At 46.2% G+C, this 24,375-nt stretch overlaps 1 protein-coding gene across 1 annotated transcript in view; it reads right to left on the bottom strand.

Moving 5' to 3' along the window:
- Positions 1-24,375, bottom strand: part of LOC129867574 (protein sidekick-2-like) — a 100,653-nt gene that overhangs the window by 44,078 nt on the left and 32,200 nt on the right. Inside the window, exons 13-21 of the mRNA XM_055941065.1 lie at positions 18,713-18,860; positions 5,954-6,094; positions 5,578-5,759; positions 5,129-5,244; positions 4,689-4,884; positions 3,304-3,402; positions 2,321-2,512; positions 1,106-1,227; positions 589-698 (exon numbers count right to left, since the gene is read on the bottom strand). Coding sequence (XP_055797040.1) covers positions 589-698; positions 1,106-1,227; positions 2,321-2,512; positions 3,304-3,402; positions 4,689-4,884; positions 5,129-5,244; positions 5,578-5,759; positions 5,954-6,094; positions 18,713-18,860 — 1,306 coding nt within the window. The remainder of the gene's footprint in view (positions 1-588; positions 699-1,105; positions 1,228-2,320; positions 2,513-3,303; positions 3,403-4,688; positions 4,885-5,128; positions 5,245-5,577; positions 5,760-5,953; positions 6,095-18,712; positions 18,861-24,375) is intronic.

The raw sequence follows: 24,375 nt of genomic DNA, 5'->3' as shown, positions 1-24,375 counted from the left end.
TGATGTTCTACTGTACCTATAGGAGGTGGTGTCAGGTACCTGTTGTAGCTGTACTAGTGATGTTCTACTGTACCTATAGGAGGTGGTGTTAGGTACCTGTTGTAGCTGTACTAGTGATGTTCTACTGTACCTATAGGAGGTGGTGTTAGGTACCTGTTGTAGCTGTACTAGTGATGTTCTACTGTACCTATAGGAGGTGGTGTTAGGTACCTGTTGTAGCTGTACTAGTGATGTTCTACTGTACCTATAGGAGGTGGTGTTAGGTACCTGTTGTAGCTGTACTAGTGATGTTCTACTGTACCTATAGGAGGTGGTGTTAGGTACCTGTTGTAGCTGTACTAGTGATGTTCTACTGTACCTATAGGAGGTGGTGTTAGGTACCTGTTGTAGCTGTACTAGTGATGTTCTACTGTACCTATAGGAGGTGTAGTGTCAGGTACCTGTTGTAGCTGTACTAGTGATGTTCTACTGTACCTATAGGAGGTGGTGTTAGGTACCTGTTGTAGCTGTACTAGTGATGCTCTACTGTACCTATAGGAGGTGGTGTTAGGTACCTGTTGTAGCTGTACTAGTGATGTTCTACTGTACCTATAGGAGGTGTAGGGGTTCAGGTCCACGACCTCCAGGGAGCGGGCATCAGGCTCGTTGGGCAACTGGTGGACCATCACCCACTCCTCATTTTCCCCGGTTATACCAATCTAAAGAGGGTATAATGATGTGGGTATAATGATGGGTAGGGTGAGAGAGAGGGGGTAGAGAGAAGAGGAAAAAGAGAGAGAGGGGGGAGATGGGGGTTTTGAAGGGGAAGAGGGAGAGGGAGAGAGAGAGTGGGAGGGAGATAGAGAGAGGGCGAGGGAGAGAGAGAGAGAGAGAGAGAGAGAGAGAGAGAGAGAGAGAAGAGAGAGGGAGAGAAAGAGAGAAGAGAGAGGGAGATAAAGAGAGAGAGAGAGAGAGAGAGAGAGAAGAGAGAGGGCGATAAAGAGAGAGAGAGAGGGAGGGAGGGAGATAGAGAGAGAGAGAGACTATGATTTTTTAAATTCACTTAAAGTTTGATTGATGCTCGCTTCATTCATTGTTTTATTGATTGATTGGATGTGTCTCTCACCTGTGCCTCGACCTGCCAGCGTGAGATGGATGTCTTGCCGTCATAGCCAGGTATAAACTGCAGGGCCACAGAGCGGGGGCCGATGTTGGAGATGGCTATGTTGGTTGGCGGGCCCGGCATCTCTGTATAGGGAGGAGGAAAGACACGATGAGATCAGGGATGGAGATAAAGGAGGAGGGACACAGTGAGATCAGGGACGGAGATAAAGGAGGAGGGACACAGTGAGATCAGGGACGGAGATAAAGGAGGAGGGACACAGTGAGATCAGGGACGGAGATAAAGGAGGAGAGACACAGTGAGATCAGGGACGGAGATAAAGGAGGAGGGACACAGTGAGATCAGGGACGGAGATAAAGGAGGAGAGACACAGTGAGATCAGGGATGGAGATAAAGGAGGAGAGACAGTGAGATCAGGGACGGAGATAAAGGAGGAGAGACAGTGAGATCAGGGATGGAGATAAAGGAGGAGAGACACAGTGAGATCAGGGACGGAGATAAAGGAGGAGAGACACAGTGAGATCAGGGATGGAGATAAAGGAGGAGAGACAGTGAGATCAGGGATGGAGATAAAGGAGGAGGGACAGTGAGATCAGGGACGGAGATAAAGTACAGAGTAAAGTAAGGTACTGACCTGGGAGAGGGGGAGGGTTAGGGGGAGGTACTAACCTGGGGGTAGGGTTAGGGGGAGGTACTAACCTGGGGGATGGTTAGGGGGAGGTACTAACCTGGGGGATGGTTAGGGGGAGGTACTAACCTGGGGGATGGTTAGGTGGAGGTACTAACCTGGGAGATGGTTAGTGGGAGGTACTAACCTGGGGGATGGTTAGGGGGAGGTACTAACCTGGGGGATGGTTAGGGGGAGGTACTAACCTGGGGGTAGGGTTAGGGGGAGGTACTGACCTGGGGGAGGGGGAGGTACTGACCTGGGGGAGGGTTAGGGGGAGGTACTAACCTGGGGGTAGGGTTAGGGGGAGGTACTAACCTGGAGGTAGGGTTAGGGGGAGGTACTAACCTGGGGGATGGTTAGGGGGAGGTACTAACCTGGGGGATGGTTAGGGGGAGGTACTAACCTGGGGGATGGTTAGGTGGAGGTACTAACCTGGGGGATGGTTAGTGGAAAATACTAACCTGGGGGATGGTTAGGGGGAGGTACTAACCTGGGGGATGGTTAGCGGGAGGTACTAACCTGGGGAATGGTTAGGGGGAGGTACTAACCTGGGGGAACTCCAGATGATATAGTAGAAGAAGAGAGTTGACCCTGACCCTTGGAGGTCATCCCAGCCACCTGGATGGTGTAGGTGGTGAGGGCGGTCAGCCCGGTGACTCGGTACTCCTGGGTCAGGTTAGGGAGGTAGTGGGTGACCCGGGTGTTGGTCCGGTTAAACTCCTCCCACGAGATGCGGTAGCCTATAGGAGAGGGACATCACAGCTGGTTAGACTGATACAGAGGACATATGAACAGACTAGAATAGAACTGACTAGGTATCCCCCTTTCCCTTTCCCTATAGAAGTGAATAGAATGGAATAGAATAGATCTTTATCTGCCATTTGCACAGAAATGGATACTTAAGCTACCACAGTACCCAACCAAGCACAACACACATCCAACAAACAGGGTCAACCATAGACCATGTCTACAGTAGACCTAGTTAACTGTGAGGACTCTGATCTTCTAGTTGAGGTCTTTCCAGAGAGGGTTATTGTTAGATACTATACTAGGTACAGTACCTGTGAGGACTCCATTCTTCTCGTTGATGTCTCTCCAGAGAGGGTTAGGGTTAGATACTATACTAGGTACAGTACCTGTGAGGACTCCCTTCTTCTCGTTGAGGTCTCTCCAGAGAGGGTTATTGTTAGATACTCTACTATACTAGATAAAGTACCTGTGAGGACTCCATTCTTCTCATTGGGATCTTTCCAGAGAGGGGTAGGGTTAGATGCTATACTAGGTACAGTACCTGTGAGGACACCCTTCTTCTCGTTGAGGTCTCTCCAGAGAGGGTTATTGTTAGATACTCTACTATACTAGGTAAAGTACCTGTGAGGACTCCATTCTTCTCATTGAGGTCTCTCCAGAGAGGGTTATTGTTAGATACTCTACTATTCTAGGTACAGTACCTGTGAGGACTCCATTCTTCTCGTTGTGGTCTCCCCAGAGAGGGTTATTGTTAGATACTCTACTATACTAGGTGCAGTACCTGTGAGGACTCCATTCTTCTCATTGGGATCTTTCCAGCTGACCTTCAGAGATGTGTCCAGGATCTCTGTAAAGCTCAGGTGACCAACGGCACCAGGCGCTGGACACACACAAGGCAAGGATTATACAGTGAGTGTCCAGTATGTTTAGTGCACAAGTATCGTATACTTTAGAGTAGTACCATATACTTTACAGTAGTATCATATACTTTACAGTAATATCATATACTTTAAAGTAGTACCATATACTTTAAAGTAGTACCATATACTTTCCAGTTGTACCATATACTTTACAGTAGTTTCATATACTTTGATGAAGTACCATATACTTTGCAGTAGTACCATATAATTTACATTAGTACCATATACTTTATAGTAGTACCATATACTTTACAGTAGTACCATATACTTTACAGTAGTACCATATACTTTACAGTAGTACCATATACTTTACAGTAGTACCATATAGTTTAGTTATACCATATACCATATAATTTACAGTGGTACCATATACTTTACAGTAGTACTATATCCTTTACAGTAGTATCATATACTTTACAGTAGTACCACATACTTTTACAGTAGTACCATATACTTTACAGTAGTACCATATACTTGCAGTAGTATCATATACTTTACAGTAGTACCATATACTTTACAGTAGTACCATATACTTTGCAGTAGTATCATATACTTTACAGTCGTATCATATACTTTACAGTAGTACCATATACTTTGCAGTAGTATCATATACTTTACAGTAGTACCATATACTTTACAGTAGTACCATATACTTTAGTTATACCATATACCATATACTTTACAGTAGTATATTGAGTCTGTAATAGTTTGTAATATGCTTTTTACCCGGGCCAATTTGTGACAGACTGAGCTGTACTGCGCTGTCCCAGTTACGCATACAAACAATATCTGAGCCAACACAGTACAGTCCGGGGCCTTCGGGTCGATAGAATAATGTGGAAATCGAATAGCTTTTGTCTGTGCCTGTGAGACACTGTCTTTGTGAGTGCCTACAGGTTTGGTATAATTATGTGACTGTGGTACTCACTGTCTTCGTGAGTGCCTACAGGTTTGGTATAATTATGTGACTGTGGTGCTCACTGTCTTTGTGAGTGCCTACAGGTTTGGTATAATTATGTGACTGTGGTACTCACTGTCTTCGTGAGTGCCTACTGGTTTGGTATAGTTATGTGACTGTGGTACTCACCGTCTTCGTGAGTGCCTACAGGTTTGGTATAGTTATGTGACTGTAGTACTCACTGTCTTCGTGAGTGCCTACAGGTTTGGTATAGTTATGTGACTGTGGTACTCACTGTCTTCGTGAGTGCCTACAGGTTTGGTATAGTTATGTGACTGTGGTACTCACTGTCTTCGTGCGTGCGTAGTCTGTGAGGCGGGCTGCGGGGGCCGTCTCCAGGCGTAGTGAAACACAGGACAGAGGTGTAGTACTCTGTGAACTTCTTCAGTCCCGTCACGTAGCCCACATGCACGCTGTCCTGGAAGTTAGGTCTCACTGTCACCATGGTAACGTCCTCCTCGTGACCCGCCTCCCACGCCAACAGCTGGAAACAGACGGAGGGATAATTTAAACATGTCATAAGAGAAAAGACAACAAAACACTGCAGCTGGTTTAGAGTGATCTGTTGAGGCACTGGTACGTCTAATGCTGGAGAATGCAGTTTTTATTCTAACCACTAGAGGGCAGTGTATGACAGTAGAGAGATGTATTTACAGAACAGGTCGTTCTACTGCACATCCAATAAGAATATTTGTCTCTGGTAAGGGTCTCTGCTCTCTGTTGCCCACCTTGTATCCCTGGTTGATGCCGTTGATGAACTGAGGGCTAGGAGCTGACCAGGTCAGCCTGACTGTAGAGGAGTTGAATGGCTCAGCCTGGACATTACCTGGTGGGACAGTGGGGACTGGGAGAGAGATGGAGGGAGATACGAGAGAGAGAGAGAGAAAAGATGAGATAGGAAGAGAAGAGGGATGATTGAATAACCGGCCCTCAGAAAGCTGCAGAGGAGCTTCTGGCAAGGCGTGGGTTTGTTGTGGTTCTATGTTCCACAGAGAGCTAAGAGAAGTACTTCACTTCTCAACCCTTAAAGCTGCAGAGGAGCTTCTGGCACGGCGTGGGTTTGTTGTGGTTCTATGTTCCACAGAGAGCTAAGAGAAGTACTTCACTTCTCAACCCTTAAAGCTGGAGAACTATGTTTAACCACGTGACTGATGAAATGGACTTCATCCATCCTCACCTCCCTGCAGGGTCCACTCTGTAACCTTGTGGCTGTAGGTACCCCTCCCAGCCCTGTTGTAGGCTGCCACCTCCATCTCATAGTTAGTCCAGATGATGAGGTCCTCCAGGAGCAGGTTATTCTGGTCTGGCCTGGTGATGTTCTTCATCTGACAGTCCACTGGTAGTCCTGACAGACAGTACCTAGGAGGGGAGAGAGAGAGGGATGGTTAGACAGTGCAGAAAGGGGGAAGTGAGGGTGAAAAGAGATGGAAGGGGAGGACGAAGACATTAGGATTGTGACCATGACCCAAGTGGTGTTATACAGGTTAATAACCCAGATGAATGTCATTGACCCCCTCCATCTTCAACCTGGACCAATCCGCTCTGTGTCTCACCTGATGATGTATCCCTGGAGCGGTCCATTCTGGTGGCTCTCCGGGGGTGGTTGCCACTGGATCATGATGGACTGGTTGGTACGACCACTGGCAATCACCGTCTGAGGAGGGGCACTGGGAGGCTCCTCTGGTAGAGAGAGTCTGGTGGGAGAGAGGGAGGGAGAGAGAGGGAGAGAGAGAAAACTGGTATGAATTAACAAATGTTTCTGAATATTTCCATGTCTTTTTGTTATGTAATCGTTAAAAGAGAGAGTGTGTGTGTGTGTGTGTGTGTGTGTGTGTGTGTGTGTGTGTGTGTGTGTGTGTGTGTGTGTGTGTGTGTGTGTGTGTGTGTGTGTGTGTGTGTGTGTGTGTGTGTGTGTGTGTGTAAAGGCAGCACAAAGCAGAATTGGTCAGACCATCATTGTCACTGATCTATCTAACTAAGGGCTGTCTGTGTCTATGCCACAGTAAAAGTCTCTGTGATATCTCTCCCTCAGAGAGCTGTCTCTTCAGCTCAGCTACCATCAAAGAAGTCACGGACTGCGTCCCAAATGACTCTGTAGTCCATTTAGAGTGCAGTAGAGCCCTATAGGTCCTGGTCAAATGTAGGACACTGTAAAGGGAAGAGAGAGTCGTTTGGGATGCATGTGCAGATAAAGCAGGCTAACGCCACTGAAGGATTCCAGGGAGACTTCATTTAAGTTGACATCTCAATTCATCTTCTTTGCATAGAAACAGAGAAGTTGTGTTCTGGAGCACAGATAGAGGCAGAGAGAGAGAGAGATACTTGTTCATTTTGCCCTTTGTACTTTAACTATTTGCACATTGTTATAACACTGTACATAGTTATAATATGACATTTGAAATGTCTTTATTCTTTTGGGTGTGTAGTAGTTAGTATGTCTCTGAGGGTGTGTAGTAGTTAGTATGTCTCTGAGGATGTGTGTAGTAGTTAGTATGTCTCTGAGGATGTGTAGTAGTTAGTATGTCTCTACAGGGGGTGTAGTAGTTAGTATGTCTCTGAGGGTGTGTAGTAGTTAGTATGTCTCTGAGGGTGTGTAGTAGTTAGTATGTCTCTGAGGGTGTGTGTAGTAGTTAGTATGTCTCTGAGGGTGTGTAGTAGTTAGTATGCCTCTGAGGGTGTATAGTAGTTAGTATATCTCTGAGGGTGTGTAGTAGTTAGTATGTCTCTGAGGGTGTGTAGTAGTTAGTATGTCTCTGAGGGTGTGTGTAGTAGTTAGTATGTCTCTGAGGGTGTGTAGTAGTTAGTATATCTCTGAGGGTGTGTGTAGTAGTTAGTATGTCTCTACAGGGGGTGTAGTAGTTAGTATGTCTCTGAGGGTGTGTGTAGTAGTTAGTATGCCTCTGAGGGTGTGTAGTAGTTAGTATGTCTCTGAGGATGTGTGTAGTAGTTAGTATGTCTCTGAGGATGTGTAGTAGTTAGTATGTCTCTACAGGGGGTGTAGTAGTTAGTATGTCTCTGAGGGTGTGTAGTAGTTAGTATGTCGCTGAGGGTGTGTAGTAGTTAGTATGTCTCTGAGGGTGTGTAGTAGTTAGTATGTCTCTGAGGGTGTGTGTAGTAGTTAGTATGTCTCTGAGGGTGTGTAGTAGTTAGTATGTCTCTGAGGGTGTATAGTAGTTAGTATATCTCTGAGGGTGTGTAGTAGTTAGTATGTCTCTGAGGGTGTGTAGTAGTTAGTATTTCTCTGAGGGTGTGTGTAGTAGTTAGTATGTCTCTGAGGGTGTGTAGTAGTTAGTGTGTCTCTGAGGGTGTATAGTAGTTAGTATATCTATGAGGGTGTATGTAGTAGTTAGTGTGTCTCTGAGGGTGTGTGTAGTAGTTAGTATGTCTATGAGGGTGTGTAGTAGTTAGTGTGTCTCTGAGGGTGTATAGTAGTTAGTATGTCTCTGAGGGTTTGTAGTGGTTAGTATGTCTCTGAGGGTGTGTGTAGTAGTTAGTATGTCTCTGAGGGTGTGTGTAGTAGTTAGTATGTCTCTGAGGGTGTGTGTAGTAGTTAGTATGTCTCTGAGGGTGTGTGTAGTAGTTAGTATGTCTCTGAGGGTGTGTGTAGTAGTTAGTATGTCTCTGAGGGTGTGTAGTAGTTAGTATGTCTCTGAGGGTGTGTAGTAGTTAGTATGTCCCTGAGGGTGTGTAGTAGTTAGTATATCTCTGATGGTGTGTAGTAGTTAGTATGTCTCTGAGGGTGTGTAGTAGTTAGTATGTCTCTGAGGGTGTGTAGTAGTTAGTATGTCTCTGAGGGTGTGTGTAGTAGTTAGTGTGTCTCTGAGGGTGTGTGTAGTAGTTAGTATGTCTCTGAGGGTGTGTAGTAGTTAGTGTGTCTCTGAGGGTGTGTGTAGTAGTTAGTGTGTCTCTGAGGGTGTGTGTAGTAGTTAGTATGTCTCTGAGGGTGTGTGTAGTAGTTAGTATGTCTTTGAGGGTGTATAGTAGTTAGTATGTCTCTGAGGGTGTGTAGTAGTTAGTATGTCTCTGAGGGTGTGAAGTAGTTAGTATGTCTCTGAGGGTGTGTGTAGTAGTTAGTATTTCTCTGAGGGTGTGTGTAGTAGTTAGTATGTCTCTGAGGGTGTGTAGTAGTTAGTATGTCTCTGAGGGTGTGTAGTAGTTAGTATGTCTCTGAGGGTGTGTAGTAGTTAGTATGTCTCTGAGGGTGTGTAGTAGTTAGTATGTCTCTGAGGGTGTGTAGTAGTTAGTATGTCTCTGAGGGTGTGTAGTAGTTAGTATATCTCTGTGGGTGTGCAGTAGTTAGTATGTCTCTGAGGGTGTATAGTAGTTAGTGTGTATAGTAGTTAGTATGTCTCTGAGGGTGTGTAGTAGTTAGTATGTCTCTGAGGGTGTGTGTAGTAGTTAGTATGTCTCTGAGGGTGTGTAGTAGTTAGTATGTCTCTGAGGGTGTGTAGTTGTTAGTATATCTCTGAGGGTGTGTAGTAGTTAGTATATCTCTGAGGGTGTGTGTAGTAGTTAGTATGTCTCTGAGGGTGTGTAGTAGTTAGTATGTCTCTGAGGGTGTGTAGTAGTTAGTATGTCTCTGATGGTGTGTAGTAGTTAGTATGTCTCTGAGGGTGTGTAGTAGTTAGTATGTCTCTGAGGGTGTGTGTAGTTAGTATGTCTCTGAGGGTGTGTAGTAGTTAGTATGTCTCTGAGGGTGTGTGTAGTAGTTAGTATGTCTTTGAGGGTGTGTAGTAGTTAGTATGTCTCTGAGGGTGTATAGTAGTTAGTGTGTATAGTAGTTAGTATGTCTCTGAGGGTGTGTAGTAGTTAGTATGTCTTTGAGGGTGTGTAGTAGTTAGTATGTCTCTGAGGGTGTGTGTAGTAGTTAGTATGTCTTTGAGGGTGTGTAGTAGTTAGTATGTCTCTGAGGGTGTGTGTAGTAGTTAGTATGTCTCTGAGGGTGTGTAGTAGTTAGTATGTCTCTGAGGGTGTGTAGTAGTCAGTATGTCTATGAGGGTGTGTGTAGTAGTTAGTGTGTCTCTGAGGGTGTGTAGTAGTTAGTATATCTCTGAGGGTGTGAAGTAGTTAGTATGTCTCTGAGGGTGTGTAGTTAGTATGTCTCTGAGGGTGTGTAGTAGTTAGTATGTCTCTGAGGGTGTGTAGTAGTTAGTATGTCTCTGAGGGTGTTTGTAGTAGTTAGTATGTCTCTGAGGGTGTGTAGTAGTTAGTATGTCTCTGAGGGTGTGTGTAGTAGTTAGTATGTCTCTGAGGGTGTGTAGTAGTTAGTATGTCTCTGAGGGTGTGTAGTAGTTAGTATATCTCTGATGGTGTGTAGTAGTTAGTATGTCTCTGAGGGTGTGTAGTAGTTAGTATGTCTCTGAGGGTGTGTGTAGTAGTTAGCATGTCTCTGAGGGTGTGTGTAGTAGTTAGTATGTCTCTGAGGGTGTGTGTAGTAGTTAGTATGTCTCTGAGGGTGTGTAGTAGTTAGTGTGTCTCTGAGGGTGTGTGTAGTAGTTAGTGTGTCTCTGAGGGTGTGTGTAGTAGTTAGTATGTCTCTGAGGGTGTGTGTAGTAGTTAGTATGTCTCTGTGGGTGTGCAGTAGTTAGTATGTCTCTGTGGGTGTGCAGTAGTTAGTGTGTATAGTAGTTAGTATGTCTCTGAGGGTGTGTAGTAGTTAGTATGTCTTTGAGGGTGTGTAGTAGCAGTTAGTATGTCTTTGAGGGTGTGTAGTAGTTGGTATTTCTCTGAGGGTGTGTGTAGTAGTTAGTATGTCTCTGAGGGTGTGTGTAGTAGTTAGTAAATCTCTGAGGGTGTGTGTAGTAGTTAGTATGTCTCTGAGGGTGTGTAGTAGTTAGTATATATCTGAGGGTGTGTAGTAGTTAGTATGTCTCTGAGGGTGTGTAGTAGTTAGTATGTCTCTGAGAGTGTGTAGTAGTTAGTATGTCTCTGAGGGTGTGTAGTAGTTAGTATGTCTCTGAGGGTGTGTAGTAGTTAGTATGTCTCTGAGGGTGTGTAGTAGTTAGTATGTCTCTGAGGGTGTGTAGTAGTTAGTATGTCTCTGAGGGTGTGTAGTAGTTAGTATGTCTCTGAGGGTGTGTGTAGTTAGTATGTCTCTGAGGGTGTGTAGTAGTTAGTATGTCTCTGTGGGTGTGCAGTAGTTAGTATGTCTCTGAGGGTGTATAGTAGTTAGTGTGTATAGTAGTTAGTATGTCTCTGAGGGTGTGTAGTAGTTAGTATGTCTCTGAGGGTGTGTGTAGTAGTTAGTATGTCTCTGAGGGTGTGTAGTAGTTAGTATGTCTCTGAGGGTGTGTAGTAGTTAGTATGTCTCTGAGGGTGTGTGTAGTTAGTATGTCTCTGAGGGTGTGTAGTAGTTAGTATGTCTCTGAGGGTGTGTAGTAGTTAGTATGTCTCTGAGGGTGTGTGTAGTAGTTAGTATGTCTCTGAGGGTTTGTAGTAGTTAGTGTGTCTCTGAGGGTGTGTGTAGTAGTTAGTGTGTCTCTGAGGGTGTGTGTAGTAGTTAGTATATCTCTGAGGGTGTGTGTAGTAGTTAGTATGTCTCTGTGGGTGTGCAGTAGTTAGTATGTCTCTGAGGGTGTGTAGTAGTTAGTGTGTATAGTAGTTAGTATGTCTCTGAGGGTATGTAGTAGTTAGTATGTCTTTGAGGGTGCGTAGTAGTTAGTATGTCTCTGAGGGTGTGTGTAGTAGTTAGTATGTCTTTGAGGGTGTGTAGTAGTTAGTATGTCTCTGAGGGTGTGTGTAGTAGTTAGTATGTCTCTGAGGGTGTGTAGTAGTTAGTATGTCTCTGAGGGTGTGTAGTAGTTAGTATGTCTCTGAGTGTGTGTGTAGTAGTTAGTGTGTCTCTGAGGGTGTGTGTAGTAGTTAGTATGTCTCTGAGGGTGTGTGTAGTAGTTAGTATGTCTCTGAGGGTGTGTAGTAGTTAGTATGTCTCTGAGGGTGTGTGTAGTAGTTAGTATGTCTCTGAGGGTGTGTGTAGTAGTTAGTATATCTCTGAGGGTGTGTAGTAGTTAGTATGTCTCTGAGGGTGTGTGTAGTTAGTATGTCTCTGAGGGTGTGTAGTAGTTAGTATGTCTCTGAGGGTGTGTAGTAGTTAGTATGTCTCTGAGGGTGTGTAGTAGTTAGTATGTCTCTGAGGGTGTGTGTAGTAGTTTGTATGTCTCTGAGGGTGTGTGTAGTAGTTAGTATGTCTATGAGGGTGTGTAGTAGTTAGTATGTCTCTGAGGGTGTGTAGTAGTTAATATGTCTCTGAGGGTGTGTAGTAGTTAGTATGTCTCTGAGGGTGTGTGTAGTTAGTGTTTGAGGCGAGTGTGTGTGTGTTGAGCTATATCTAAGGCGTCAACAGTACTCTGGAGATTTGACTTTCTGTTTGAAGCTCTGTCTCGTTCAGCACTCTGTATTACTCTAAAGACACAGAGAGATGGAAGGAGAGAGAGAGAGAGAGAGAGAGCAGTAGCTGGGTCATCACACCCATCGTGATTCACACAGCAGTATTTTTCATGGGTCAGCTCACTCCTACTTATCAAACACACAGTCATTCCCATGTTTGAGAAAAACCCTGTGGACTTCTGAGAGACTAGTCAGAGAGTCAAAACCCAACCACAGAGAAGGGAAGGAACAGGTAGGATCATATTCAGTGGGGAGAAAACGTTTTGAAACAGGGAGGTACTACCTGAACTCGTCCAATGAGGACACATATTTGTTTTTCCTTTGCAAAAGGTTTTTCTACGGTGTGCCCTACTGACCACAACCCAGTTTGTACAAAAACAGTGAACATTTTATTGATGTTTTCTTCAGGGTGTTCTTGCTAGAACACATTGGATCTCTCCCTCTGTAACAACTGCTGATGTCAATTACAAATGAATGTGATTGATTGAACTATGAAAGACAGGCTCACACCACTTCCTACTTACAAAGCATGTAGAGGTCTGTTAATTTTATCATAGGTACACTTCAACTGTGAGAGACGGACTCTAAAACAAAAATCCAGAAAATCACATTGTACTATATTTAAGTAATTAATTAGCATTTTATTGCATGACATAAGTATTTGATACATCAGAGAAGCAGAACTTAATATTTGGTACAGGGATTTTGGCCCACTCCTCCATACAGAATTTCTCCAGATCCTTCAGGTTTCAGGGCTGTTGCTGGGCAATACGGACTTTCAGCTCCCTCCAAAGATTTTCTATTGGGTTCAGGTCTGGAGACTGGCTAGGCCACTCCAGGACCTTGAGATGCTTCTTACGGAGCCACTCCTTAGTTGCCCTGGCTGTGTGTTTCGGGTCGTTGTCATGCTGGAAGACCCAGCCACGACCCATCTTCAATGGTCTTACTGAGGGAAGGAGGTTGTTGGCCAAGATCTCGCAATACATGGCCCCATCCATCCTCCCCTCAATACGGTGCAGTCGTCCTGTCCCCTTTGCAGAAAAGCATCCCCAAAGAATGATGTTTCCACCTCCATGCTTCACGGTTGGGATGGTGTTCCTGGGGTTGTACTCATCCTTCTTCTTCCTCCAAACACGGCGAGTGGAGTTTAGACCAAAAAGCTATATTTTTGTCTCAGCAGACCCCATGACCTTCTCCCATTCCTCCTCTGGATCATCCAGATGGTCATTGGCAAACTTCAGACGGGCCTGGAAATGCTGTAAGGCCTGGGTGTCGGAGTGTGAAGAAAAAAGCGCAGGAGCAGCAATTGCAAAACAAATGCTCTTTAATAGAACACGGACAAATTAGGCCACCCTACTAACACACTGGGTGTACACTAATAAACTACCCCAGACACGTGGGGAATGAATAATGTCCAGAAACATGAAGCACAAAACCGACACCAACTTACATACAAACAATCCCACACAAAGAAACTTGAATGCCGGCTGATTAAATACCCAAGTAATTAACCCTCATACAAAACAGGTGCGCCCAATAAACACATAGGGAGGGGGGAAAAGGATCAGTGGCAGCTAATAGGCCGGTGACGACGACCGCCGAACGCCACCCGAACGGGAAAGAGAGCCTGCCTCGGTCGAAGTCGTGACAGTACCCCCCCTCTGACGCGCGGCTCCCGCAGCGCGCCGACACCGGCCTCGAGGTCGACCCGGAGGACGAGGTGCAGGGCGATCCGGATGGAGGCGATGGAAATCCCTCAGCATAGACGGATCCAAAATGTCCCCCACCGGTACCCAGCACCTCTCCTCCGGACCGTACCCCTCCCAGTCCACGAGGTACTGCAGGCCCCTCACCCGGCGTCTCGAGTCCAGAATGGCCCGTATCTTGTACGCCGGGGTCCCCTCGATGTCCAGAGGGGGAGGAGGGACCTCCGGCACCTCACCGTGCTGCAGGGGACCAGCTACCACCGGCCTGAGGAGAGACACATGAAACGAGGGGTTAATACGATAATAGGAAGGGAGTTGTAATCGATAACACACCTCGTTTATTCTCCTCAGGACTTTGAAGGGCCCTACACACTGCGGACCCAGCTTCCGGCAGGGCAAGCGGAGGGGCAGGTTTCGGGTCGAGAGCCAGACCCTGTCCCCCGGTACAAACACGGGGGCCTCACTGCGGTGGCGGTCAGCACTCCTCTTCTGCCGTCCACTAGCTTGTTGAAGTGATTCCTGGACGGCTCTCCATGTCTCCTTGGAGCGCTGCACCCATTCCTCCACCGCAGGAGCCTCGGTCTGGCTCGGATGCCATGGTGCCAGGACCGGCTGGTACCCCAATACACACTGAAAGGGGGACACGTTAGTAGAGGAGTGGCGTAGTGAGTTCTGGGCCATTTCGGCCCAGGGAATGTATCTCGCCCACTCCCCTGGCCGGTCCTGGCAATACGACCGCAGAAACCTACCCACCTCCTGGTTCACTCTCTCCACCTGCCCATTACTCTCAGGGTGATAACCGGAGGTAAGGCTGACCGAGACCCCCAAACGCTCCATAAACGCCCTCCATAGTCGGGACGTGAATTGGGGGCCCCGATCAGAAACAATGTCCTCCGGCACCCCGTAGTGCCGGAAGACGTGGGTGAATAATGCCTCCGCAGTCTGTAGGGCTGTAGGAATACCGGGCAACGGGAGGAGACGACAGGACTTAGAGAACCGATCCACAATCACCAGTACCGTAGTGTTCCCCTGAGACGGGGGAAGATCGGTCAGAAAATCTACGGACAGGTGCGACCAAGGCCGTTGTGGAACGGGGATGGGTTGTAACTTCCCTCTAGGAAGGTGCCTAGGAGCCTTACTCTGGGCGCATACCGAACAGGAGGAAACATAAACCCTAACGTCTCTCGCCAAGGTAGGCCACCAATACCTCCCCCGAAGGCTCCCCACTGTCCTCTTCACCCCAGGGTGACCCGAGGAGGGTAGAACGTGAGCCCACCGAATCAATTTGTCCCGAACACTAAGCGGCACGTACTTCCGCCCCACTGGACACTGAGGAGGAGCGGGTAACGCCCGCTCGATGTCCGAGTCCACCTCCCACACCACTGGTGCTATCAGCCTAGAGGCGGGAAGGATGGGAGTGGGTTCGGTGGGCCGATCGTCCGAGTCGTAAAAACGGGACAGTGCATCCGCCTTTACATTCTGGGAGCCCGGTCTATACGTTAAGGTAAACTGGAATCGGGTAAAGAACATGGCCCACCTTGCTTGACGTGGATTCAGTCTCCTAGCTGCCCGAATATACTCCAGATTCTGGTGGTCGGTCCAGATGAGAAAAGGGTGCTTAGCCCCCTCAAGCCAGTGTCTCCACACCTTCAGGGCACTGACCACTGCTAACAACTCCCGGTCCCCCACATCATAGTTACGCTCCGCTGGGCTGAGTTTCTTCGAGAAGAAAGCACAGGGGTGGAGTTTTGGTGGCGTACCAGAGCGCTGTGATAGCACGGCACCTACCCCAGCCTCGGACACGTCCACCTCCACTATGAATGCTAGAGAGGGATCCGGATGTGCCAACACGGGCGCATCCGTGAACAGCGCCTTCAACCTGTTGAAAGCTCCGTCCGCTTTTGCTGACCACTGCAAACGCACCGGACCCCCCTTCAGCAGTGAGGTAATAGGAGCTGCCACCTGGCCAAAACCCCGGATAAACCTCCGGTAGTAGTTGGCAAAACCCAAAAACCGCTGCACCTCCTTTACCGTGGTCGGAGTCGGCCAATTACGCACGGCCTTAATGCGGTCACTCCCTACCACCACGCCCGAGGTGGAAATGCGATAACCCAGAAAAGAGACGGCTCGTTTGGAGAACACACACTTCTCAGCCTTGACATATAGGTCATGCTCCAGCAGTCTACCAAGCACCTTGCGTACCAGAGACACATGCGCGGCGTAAGTGGCTGAGTAGATCAGAATGTCATCGATATAAACAACCACTCCCTGCCCGTGCAGGTCCCTGAGAATATCGTCTACAAAGGATTGGAAAACGGCTGGAGCATTCTTTAACCCATACGGCATGACGCAGTACTCATAATGGCCCGATGTGGTACTAAATGCGGTTTTCCACTCGTCTCCTTTCCGAATACGCACCAGACTATACGCGCTCCTGAGATCCAATTTTGTGAAGAACTGCGCTCCGTGAAATTATTCCATTGCCGTAGCAATGAGAGGTAGTGGGTAACTAAACCCAATGGTGATGGCATTTAGACCTCTATAATCAATACACGGACGCAAACCTCCCTCCTTTTTCTTCACAAAAAAGAAACTCGAGGAGGCGGGTGAGATGGAGGACCGAATATACCCCTGTCCCAGAGACTCAGTGACATATGTCTCCATAGCCACCGTCTCCTCTTGGGACAATGGGTACACGTGACTCTTGGGAAGCGCAGCGTCTACCTGGAGATCTATCGCACAATTCCTTCCCGGTCGATAAGGTGGTAATTTAGTCGCTTTCTTTTTACTGAAAGCGATTGCCAAATCGGCATACTCGGGGGGAATGTACACCGTGGAACCCTGGTCTGGACTTTCCACCGACGTGGCACCGATGGAAACTCCCAAACACCTTCCAGAACACTCCTTTGACCACCCCTGGAGAACCCCCTGTTTCCACGAAATTTTAGGATTGTGCCGGAACAGCCAGGGAATCCCTAGTACCACCGGAAACGCAGGCGAATCAATAATATAAAAGCTAATACGCTCCTTATGATTCCCCTGCGTCACCATGTCCAGGGGAACCGTGGTCTCCCTGACTACCCCTGACCCTAATGGCCGGCTATCTAGGGAGTGCACGGGAAAGGGAGAATCTATCGGCACAAGCGGAACCCTTAACCTAAGAGCGAGTCCGCGATCCATAAAGTTCCCAGCTGCGCCTGAATCGACTAGCGCCCTATGCTGGGAAGAGGGGAAAAATTTAAGAAAAAAAATCAAGACAAACATGTGACTAACAGGGGGTTCTGGGTGAGTTTGGTGCTGACTCACCTGGGGTGATCGAGAAGTGTTCCGCCTGCCATCTCGACTCCCAGACGGACCCCCCCAGCACCGATCGGCCGTGTGTCCTCTCCGATCACAGCTGGTGCAGGGAGAGCCTCCTCCTCCGGTACCCCTCTGTCCAGCCCCTCCCACCTCCATCGGAATAGGAGCGGAGGGACTGGGTGGTGGAACGTACAGGACCCTCTCAGAACGCCCGCGGGCAGCCAGCAGATTGTCCAGACGGATAGACATGTCAATCAGCTCATCCAGGGAAAGAGCGGTGTCCCGACATGCTAGCTCCCTGCGGACGTCCTCCCGGAGACTACACCGGTAGTGATCAATAAGGGCCCTGTCGTTCCACCCAGATCCTGCAGCCAGGGTCCGGAACTCCAACGCGTAATCCTGGGCGCTCATCTTCTCCTGCCTAAGGTGGAACAGTCGTTCTCCCGCCGCTCGGCCCTCTGTAGGATGGTCAAATACAGCCCGAAAACGGCGGGTGAACTCTGGGTAGTGCTCCTTCGCTGAGTCTGGGCCATTCCAGACTGCGTTTGCCCACTCCAGAGCACGACCCGTGAGGCAGGAGATGAGGACACTCACCCTCTCCGCTCCCGAGGGAGTGGGTCTTACGGCGGCAAGGTACAGTTCCAGTTGGAGTAGGAACCCCTGGCACCCCGCCGCCGCTCCATCATAATCCCTTGGGAATGTCAGACGGAGAGCGCTGGAGCCGGGGGATGGAGAGTCCTGAGCTGGAGGAGCCGAAGGTGGAGAGAGAAGACCACTCCTCTCCCATCTGTCCATTCGCTCCATCATAGAATCCATCGCTGTTCCAATACGGTGGAGAACGGTGGTATGATGGAGCACCCGTTCCTCCATCGATGGGAGAGGGTTGGCCACTGCTCCTGCTGACTCCATAGGTCAGGGTTGGGTGCGGGATTCTGTAAGGCCTGGGTGTCGGAGTGTGAAGAAAAAAGCGCAGGAGCAGCAATTGCAAAACAAATGCTCTTTAATAGAACACGGACAAATTAGGCCACCCTACTAACATCAGTGGCAGCTAATAGGCCGGTGACGACGACCGCCGAACGCCACCCGAACGGGAAAGAGAGCCTGCCTCGGTCGAAGTCGTGACACATGCGCTGGCTTGAGCAGGGGGACCTTGCGTGCGCTGCAGGATTTTAATCCATGATGGCGTGGTGTGTTACTAATGGTTTTCTTTGAGACTGTGGTCCCAGCTCTCTTCAGGTCATTGCCAGGTCCTGCTGTGTAGTTCTGGGCTGATCCCTCACCTTCCTCATGATCATTGATGCCCCACGAGATGAGATTTTGCATGGAGCCCCAGACTGAGGGTGATTGACCGTCATCTTGAACTTCTTCCATTTTCTAATAGTTGCGCCAACTGTTGTTGCCTTCTCACCAAGCTGCTTGCCTATTGTCCTGTAGCCCATCCCAGCCTTGTGCAGGTCTACAAATTTATCCCCGATGTCCTTACACAGCTCTCTGGTCTTGGCCATTGTGGAGAGGTTGGAGTCTGTTTGATTGAGTGTGTGGACTGGTGTCTTTTATACAGGTAACGAGTTCAAACAGGTGCAGTTAATACAGGTAATGAGTGGAGAACAGGAGGGCTTCTTAAAGAAAAACTAACAGGTCTGTGAGAGCCGGAATTCTTACTGGTTGGTAGGTGATCAAATACTTATGTCATGCAATAAAATGCAAATTAATTACTTAAAATCATACAATGTGATTTTCTGGATTTTTCAACTGTCTCTCACAGTTGAAGTGTACCTATGATAAAAATGACAGACCTCTACATGCTTTGTAAGTAGGAAAACCTGCAAAATCGGCAGTGTATCAAATACTTGTTCTCCCCACTGTATATCTCTGGGATTCTCCTGGTTAAATAAAGGATACATGAAAATGAAAACCCACCGGTCAGTCTCCTTGCTGAACTGTCCCCTGCCCACGTCGTTGACCGCACACAGCCTGAACTGGTAGGACCGTGCTGGGATCAAACCACCCACGGTCACCCCGGTCGACTCCGGTTCGATATTGGCCAGGAGCACTGTCCACGGGGCATCTACGACAGAGAGACAGAGAGAGAGACAGAGAGAGAGAGACAGAGAGAGAGACAGAGAGAGAGAGAGACAGAGACAGAGAAAGACAGAGAGAGAGACAGAGAGAGAGACAGAGAGAGAGAGACAGAGAGAGAGAGAGAGAGAGAGAGTTTGAGTTTTTATAAAACCTTTATTTTCTACTCAATTGTTAACATAAATAATGACACACTGCCTTTTCAGAAATTAAACAATGAACGTAATTCCTACACAAAATAAATAAAAATAAAAATACAAAAGAACATATACATTCAACTTATTTCCTCAACAAAAAATAATTTCCCTTCCTCTACAAAACAAAGCGCTCCTTCATATGCCCACTTCTCCTCAAACAATGGGAGATCTTTTACAGCTGAGAAAAACTCAAAATCCACTTTTATTCTTGCTTTCACTAATCCTTTAAAAACACATCTTATATCCTTCTCATATCCCGTGTCTATTTTATGTTTCCTACTCAAAAAAATTGACATCTTAGCTTGTCCCAAAATAAAATTTAACATTTGACATTTTCTTTTCTGTTGCTTACTATATTGAAACCCCAAAATAAAAACATTGTTATTAAAAATCTCACCTACAGCTCTAAACAATGATTCCAGTATTTCCAATAAAGGTTTTATCCTCTCACACTCCATAAAACAGTGAAAAATGGTTTCTCTTATATTACAAAAAGGACATCCATCTCTAACATCTGAATTAATGACAGATACAAAAGCATTAACTGCAATAATGCCATGTAACACCCTCCATTGCATATCACCAGTACCCTTTTGTAACGGTGGTTTGTACAGTGCTCTCCATGCTGGCTTTACCTTGTCATCAATTCCCAATTTTACCCTCCATGGAGTGTCTTTTCTATTTTTCAATTTCTCTTTGTTTAACACCTTAACACACCCCCTATACAAATCCTTCCCATTCACCTCATCCAAACCCACCTCCTCCAACCCTCTCAAATCCAACAATATACCCTTTCTCTCTGACTCTGTGATATTTGGTGTAATCCCTAATCTTGGAAATGAGACGTCTTCATCTTGTTCCTTCTTCTTGTGGCTATTAAGCATTCCCCATTCTTCCGCTGACAGAGCTTTCCTGCAGCTTCCCAGCATTTGTCCAACAATCCTTTCCGACCTCACCCCCAAATGTTCAGCCAACCGTCTTCCATCCATTAAGTCGGGCCCAGCCATTGCCATTAACTGTCTTAAGGTGATTATTTTTCCCTTCACCAGAATCTTGGAGAAATGTGGAACAGCTTCAGTTGTACAATCCAGTCTTGCCCCACACACCAGAGGTTCCTCCAACAGCCAATGCACTGACTCCGCTGAAGTTCGTCTGCACACCTTCATTATGCTCCACACTCTGAGAAGGCCTCTGTAAAACGGAGGTACTCCCTCCCTAGAAATCTGGCTACTATCAACCAGAAATAAAGCCTTCTTTAAACCTAAACCTCCAACCCTCTGTAACACAAGGCCTGCTACCCCCCTCCACACCACATTTTCCTGTCCATAAAGCAACCTTTGAATAAACTGAAAACGGAAAGCAGCAGCCCTACTAGCAAGATGTACCAGACCTTGTCCCCCCTCCTCTTTTGACAAATACAAAACACTTTGTGGAACCCAGTGATATTTATCCCAAAAAAAATCTACCATAATTGCCTGTATCTTAGCCAGAAGACCAGAAGGTGGTTCTAAAACTGCCAACCGATGCCATAATGCAGAGGCAATCACATTGTTAACTATAATAGTTCTCCCCCTATATGACATTCGAGATAACAACCAACGCCATCTCCTCATCCTCCCTTCCACCATTTCAACCACCCCAATCCAATTTCTTTCCATAATCCCCTCATCTCCTAAGTACACTCCAAGATACTTAAACCCTCCCTTACACCATTCCAATCCCCCTGGCAAAGCCATGATCCCTCCAGACCATTCTCCAATCTGTAATGCACAACTCTTTTCCCAATTTACTTTTGCCGAGGATATTCCCCTAAACCGATCAACCATTAGACTCAAACTATCCACCTCCGCTTGATTTTTCACTAAAACAACTACATCATCAGCATAGGCTGAAAGACGAATAGGAGGAATATCCTTGGAAAGGTACACCCCTTCAATGCGACTTCTAATGCTATTTAGTAGTGGCTCTATAGCAATGGCATACAGCATCCCTGATAAAGAACATCCCTGCCTAATACCTCTACACACTTTAAAAGGAGCACTCAAACCACCGTTAACTTTCAATACACTTTCAATGTCACCATATATCACCTTTATCATGTCAATAAAACCAGATCTGAACCCAAACGCCTCAAGCGTATGCCATAAATATTGATGTTCAACTCGGTCAAATGCCTTTTCCTGATCAATTGAAATTAGACCTGCATCCACCCCAATAGCCCTAGAGATGTCCAAAAAGTCACGAATCAGAGAAATGTTATCCCCTATCTGCCTGCCAGGAACACAGTAGGACTGGTCCGTATGTATGATTTGCCCCATCACCTCCCTCAGCCTGTTGGACAAAGCCTTGGACAGGATCTTATAATCAGTGCACAATAAAGCCACCGGCCTCCAGTTTTTCACCTCCCTAGGGTCTCCCTTTTTGGGCAGTAGGGTGAGGACAGCCCTTCTGCAGCTTAATGGTAGTAACCCTCCGGTTAAACTATCATTAATCACTGCCAGCCAATCTTCTCCCAACATAGTCCAAAAAGACTTAAAAAAGTCAACGGGAAGCCCATCAAAGCCTGGTGCCCTTCCATTTTCCATGCCTTTTAATGCAGAGTATAACTCCTGCAAAGACAATGGTTGCTCAAGCTCAACCTGAGCTTCTGCATCCACCTTTGGGAGCCCATCAAGGAACTTCTGTGTCACTGTTTTATCCTCTTTGTACTCACACTTGTAGAGCTCAGCATAGAACTCTACTGCCCTCTTTCTAATTTCACTAGGGCTAGTGAGCTCTTGTCCAACAGCTGATTTGAGACAATGAATAATTTTTCTTTGTCCATTCTTTTTCTCTAAACCAAAGAAAAATTTGGATGAGGCATCCATTTCAGATATTCCCTGAAACTTACTTCTCACCAATGCCCCCTGTGCTCTGATACCCAGCAGATCTGCCAATTCAACTTTTTTTTTCTTGAGTGCCTGCGTATGGCCCCAATCTCCTGTGGTCTCAACCAACGTCATGAGTTCCACTATTTCAAACTCTAGGGCTTTCATTGATCTGATGATATCCTTGGTGACATTCCTCGTGTATTGCTTACAAAATTGTTGAATCTGGATTTTCCCTATATCCCACCACTGTTGAATGGATATAAAACTGTCCTTTTGAGACCTCCACCTCTCCCAGAAAAAACAAAAACATTTCCTGAAGTGAGCATCACTCAATAAAGTTATATTAAAATGCCAGTATGCGCTTTTGGGTTTTACATTATTAATGAACACCACCTCTGTTATTAAACAATGATCAGAAAATCCCACTGGGGTTATCACACTTGATTTACAGACCTGAGATTGATGCTCAAAACAATAAAACCTATCTAACCTTGCCATAGAGATGATGTTCTCTCTCACATGCGCCCAGGTGTACTGCCTTGTGCCTCCATTTTGTCTCCGCCAAATATCACACAATTCATGCGTTACAATGAGGCGTTTTAAAAAGGTCCTTGAGGCTATATGAGGTTCTTGATGATTTCTATCTAAATCACTGACTGTGCAGTTAAAATCCCCAGCAATAAATAAATAATCTTCATTGTTACATTTCTCAATGGTATTTGATAATGTCTCTAAAAAACATACCCTCTCAACTGCCACCACTGGGGCATAGACATTTATCAGACACATAGTGATGTTTTCATACCTTGCTCTAACTTTTAATAACCTCCCCTCAACTACCTCTTCAACCTCATAAGACAAAGGCAAAAACCCCCTTGAGAACAATATAGCCACACCCCCACTTTTAGAATTTTTATGACTACACACCACTGTCCCCTCCCATTCCTTTTTCCACATAACTTCATTTTCCAAATTACTATGTGTTTCTTGTAGAAAATTTATGTCACTTCCCTTTCCCCTAATTAACTCATACACTATCGCTCTTTTTTTAACATCTCTTCCACCATTTATGTTTAAAGAAGAAATCTTAAAACTGCTCATGAATGAAAAAAATATACAGAGGAAAATACAGATATCCCATCTCTTTACAGGTTTAAAACTGCAACTAAACCCTTTCATTTTCTTTAGAATTTACATCACTTATCACTCTCGTGACCACCTTCTTAAGTCTAGCAATTTCAGGGCTTGTCAAACCTCCCCCTGTTATTTTTGACATCAAAAACTTTGCTGATTCAATAAACAATTCACTTTCAGGGAAAAAATCAGTTATATTGTAATCCTGCATATATTTCTTCCCTTTTGTCAACTTCAGAAATTGGCGTACCTTCTTAATTCCATACCTTCCTTCCTCCCCAATTATCTCACTATTTTGTTGCGACGCGTCAGATGACTCACTCCCGCTCTCCTCCCCAGAGGAAGACTCTCCCAAATCCCCAACCTTCCCATCTTCAACTAATTTATCAATCTCTACCTTCCTCTTAGAATTAGACCCTTCACCCCCCCCTACATTCTTTCTCTTACTTCTCGGTACTTTGAAAACAGCTTCTTCCTTTCCTGTTATTTCAATTTCCTCTTTATCTCCAATTTCATTTTCCAACACCACCTCAGCAACAGCAGTCGCAATCTCACAGACTGCTTCCCCTCCCTCCTTGTTCTGATCCACCACAATTGTCCCCGTATCCACACTGCCTTCCTCTCCCCCTTTTCCAACCACATCTGCCCACCTTCTTCCTTCCCCCGTATTTTTAGCAATTTCATCTCTTTGCGTAAATGCATTATCTGTACCATCACTATAACTACTACCGGGCTCTGCGCGCTCCTTCTCAGGACAACTACGCACCAAATGCCCCTCTCTTCCACACCCAAAACATTTCATTGATTCAGTAGAAGCGTAAAACACATAATCAAATCCATCAATCTTAAAACTAAACGCTAAATTCAGTTCATCGACGTCCTTTTTTAAGATCATATACACTTGCCTTCTATGAGACACGACATGTTTCAGCAACGGAGATTTGCATCCAAAAAGAACTTTCTTTATTGTAGACACAATTTGACCATGACGCGATAATTCTCTCTCCAACACTTCATCTCTAACAAATGGTGGTACGTTAGACAATATAACCTTCTTAGCCGGATTCATAAGTGGAAATACCTTCGTCTGTGTTTCCCTCAAAACAACACCGTTCTCCACCATCGTATTCACTTTTCCAATAGAATCTAAGAATATCACTACTGCGCTATTCATCCTTGAGGCTGATTTAATGCTATCATACCCAATCATACTACCTACCGCTAAAACACATTCTTCCACTGAACATCCAACCTCTGCCAAAATCTTAATTCCATTGCGCCGACTAAGTTTTTCATACTCCAA

The sequence above is a fragment of the Salvelinus fontinalis genome, chromosome 2 (genome assembly GCF_029448725.1).
Source record: "Salvelinus fontinalis isolate EN_2023a chromosome 2, ASM2944872v1, whole genome shotgun sequence".
NCBI classification, from domain to species: Eukaryota; Metazoa; Chordata; class Actinopteri; order Salmoniformes; family Salmonidae; genus Salvelinus; species Salvelinus fontinalis.
This window is presented reverse-complemented; position numbering and strand designations above follow the sequence as displayed.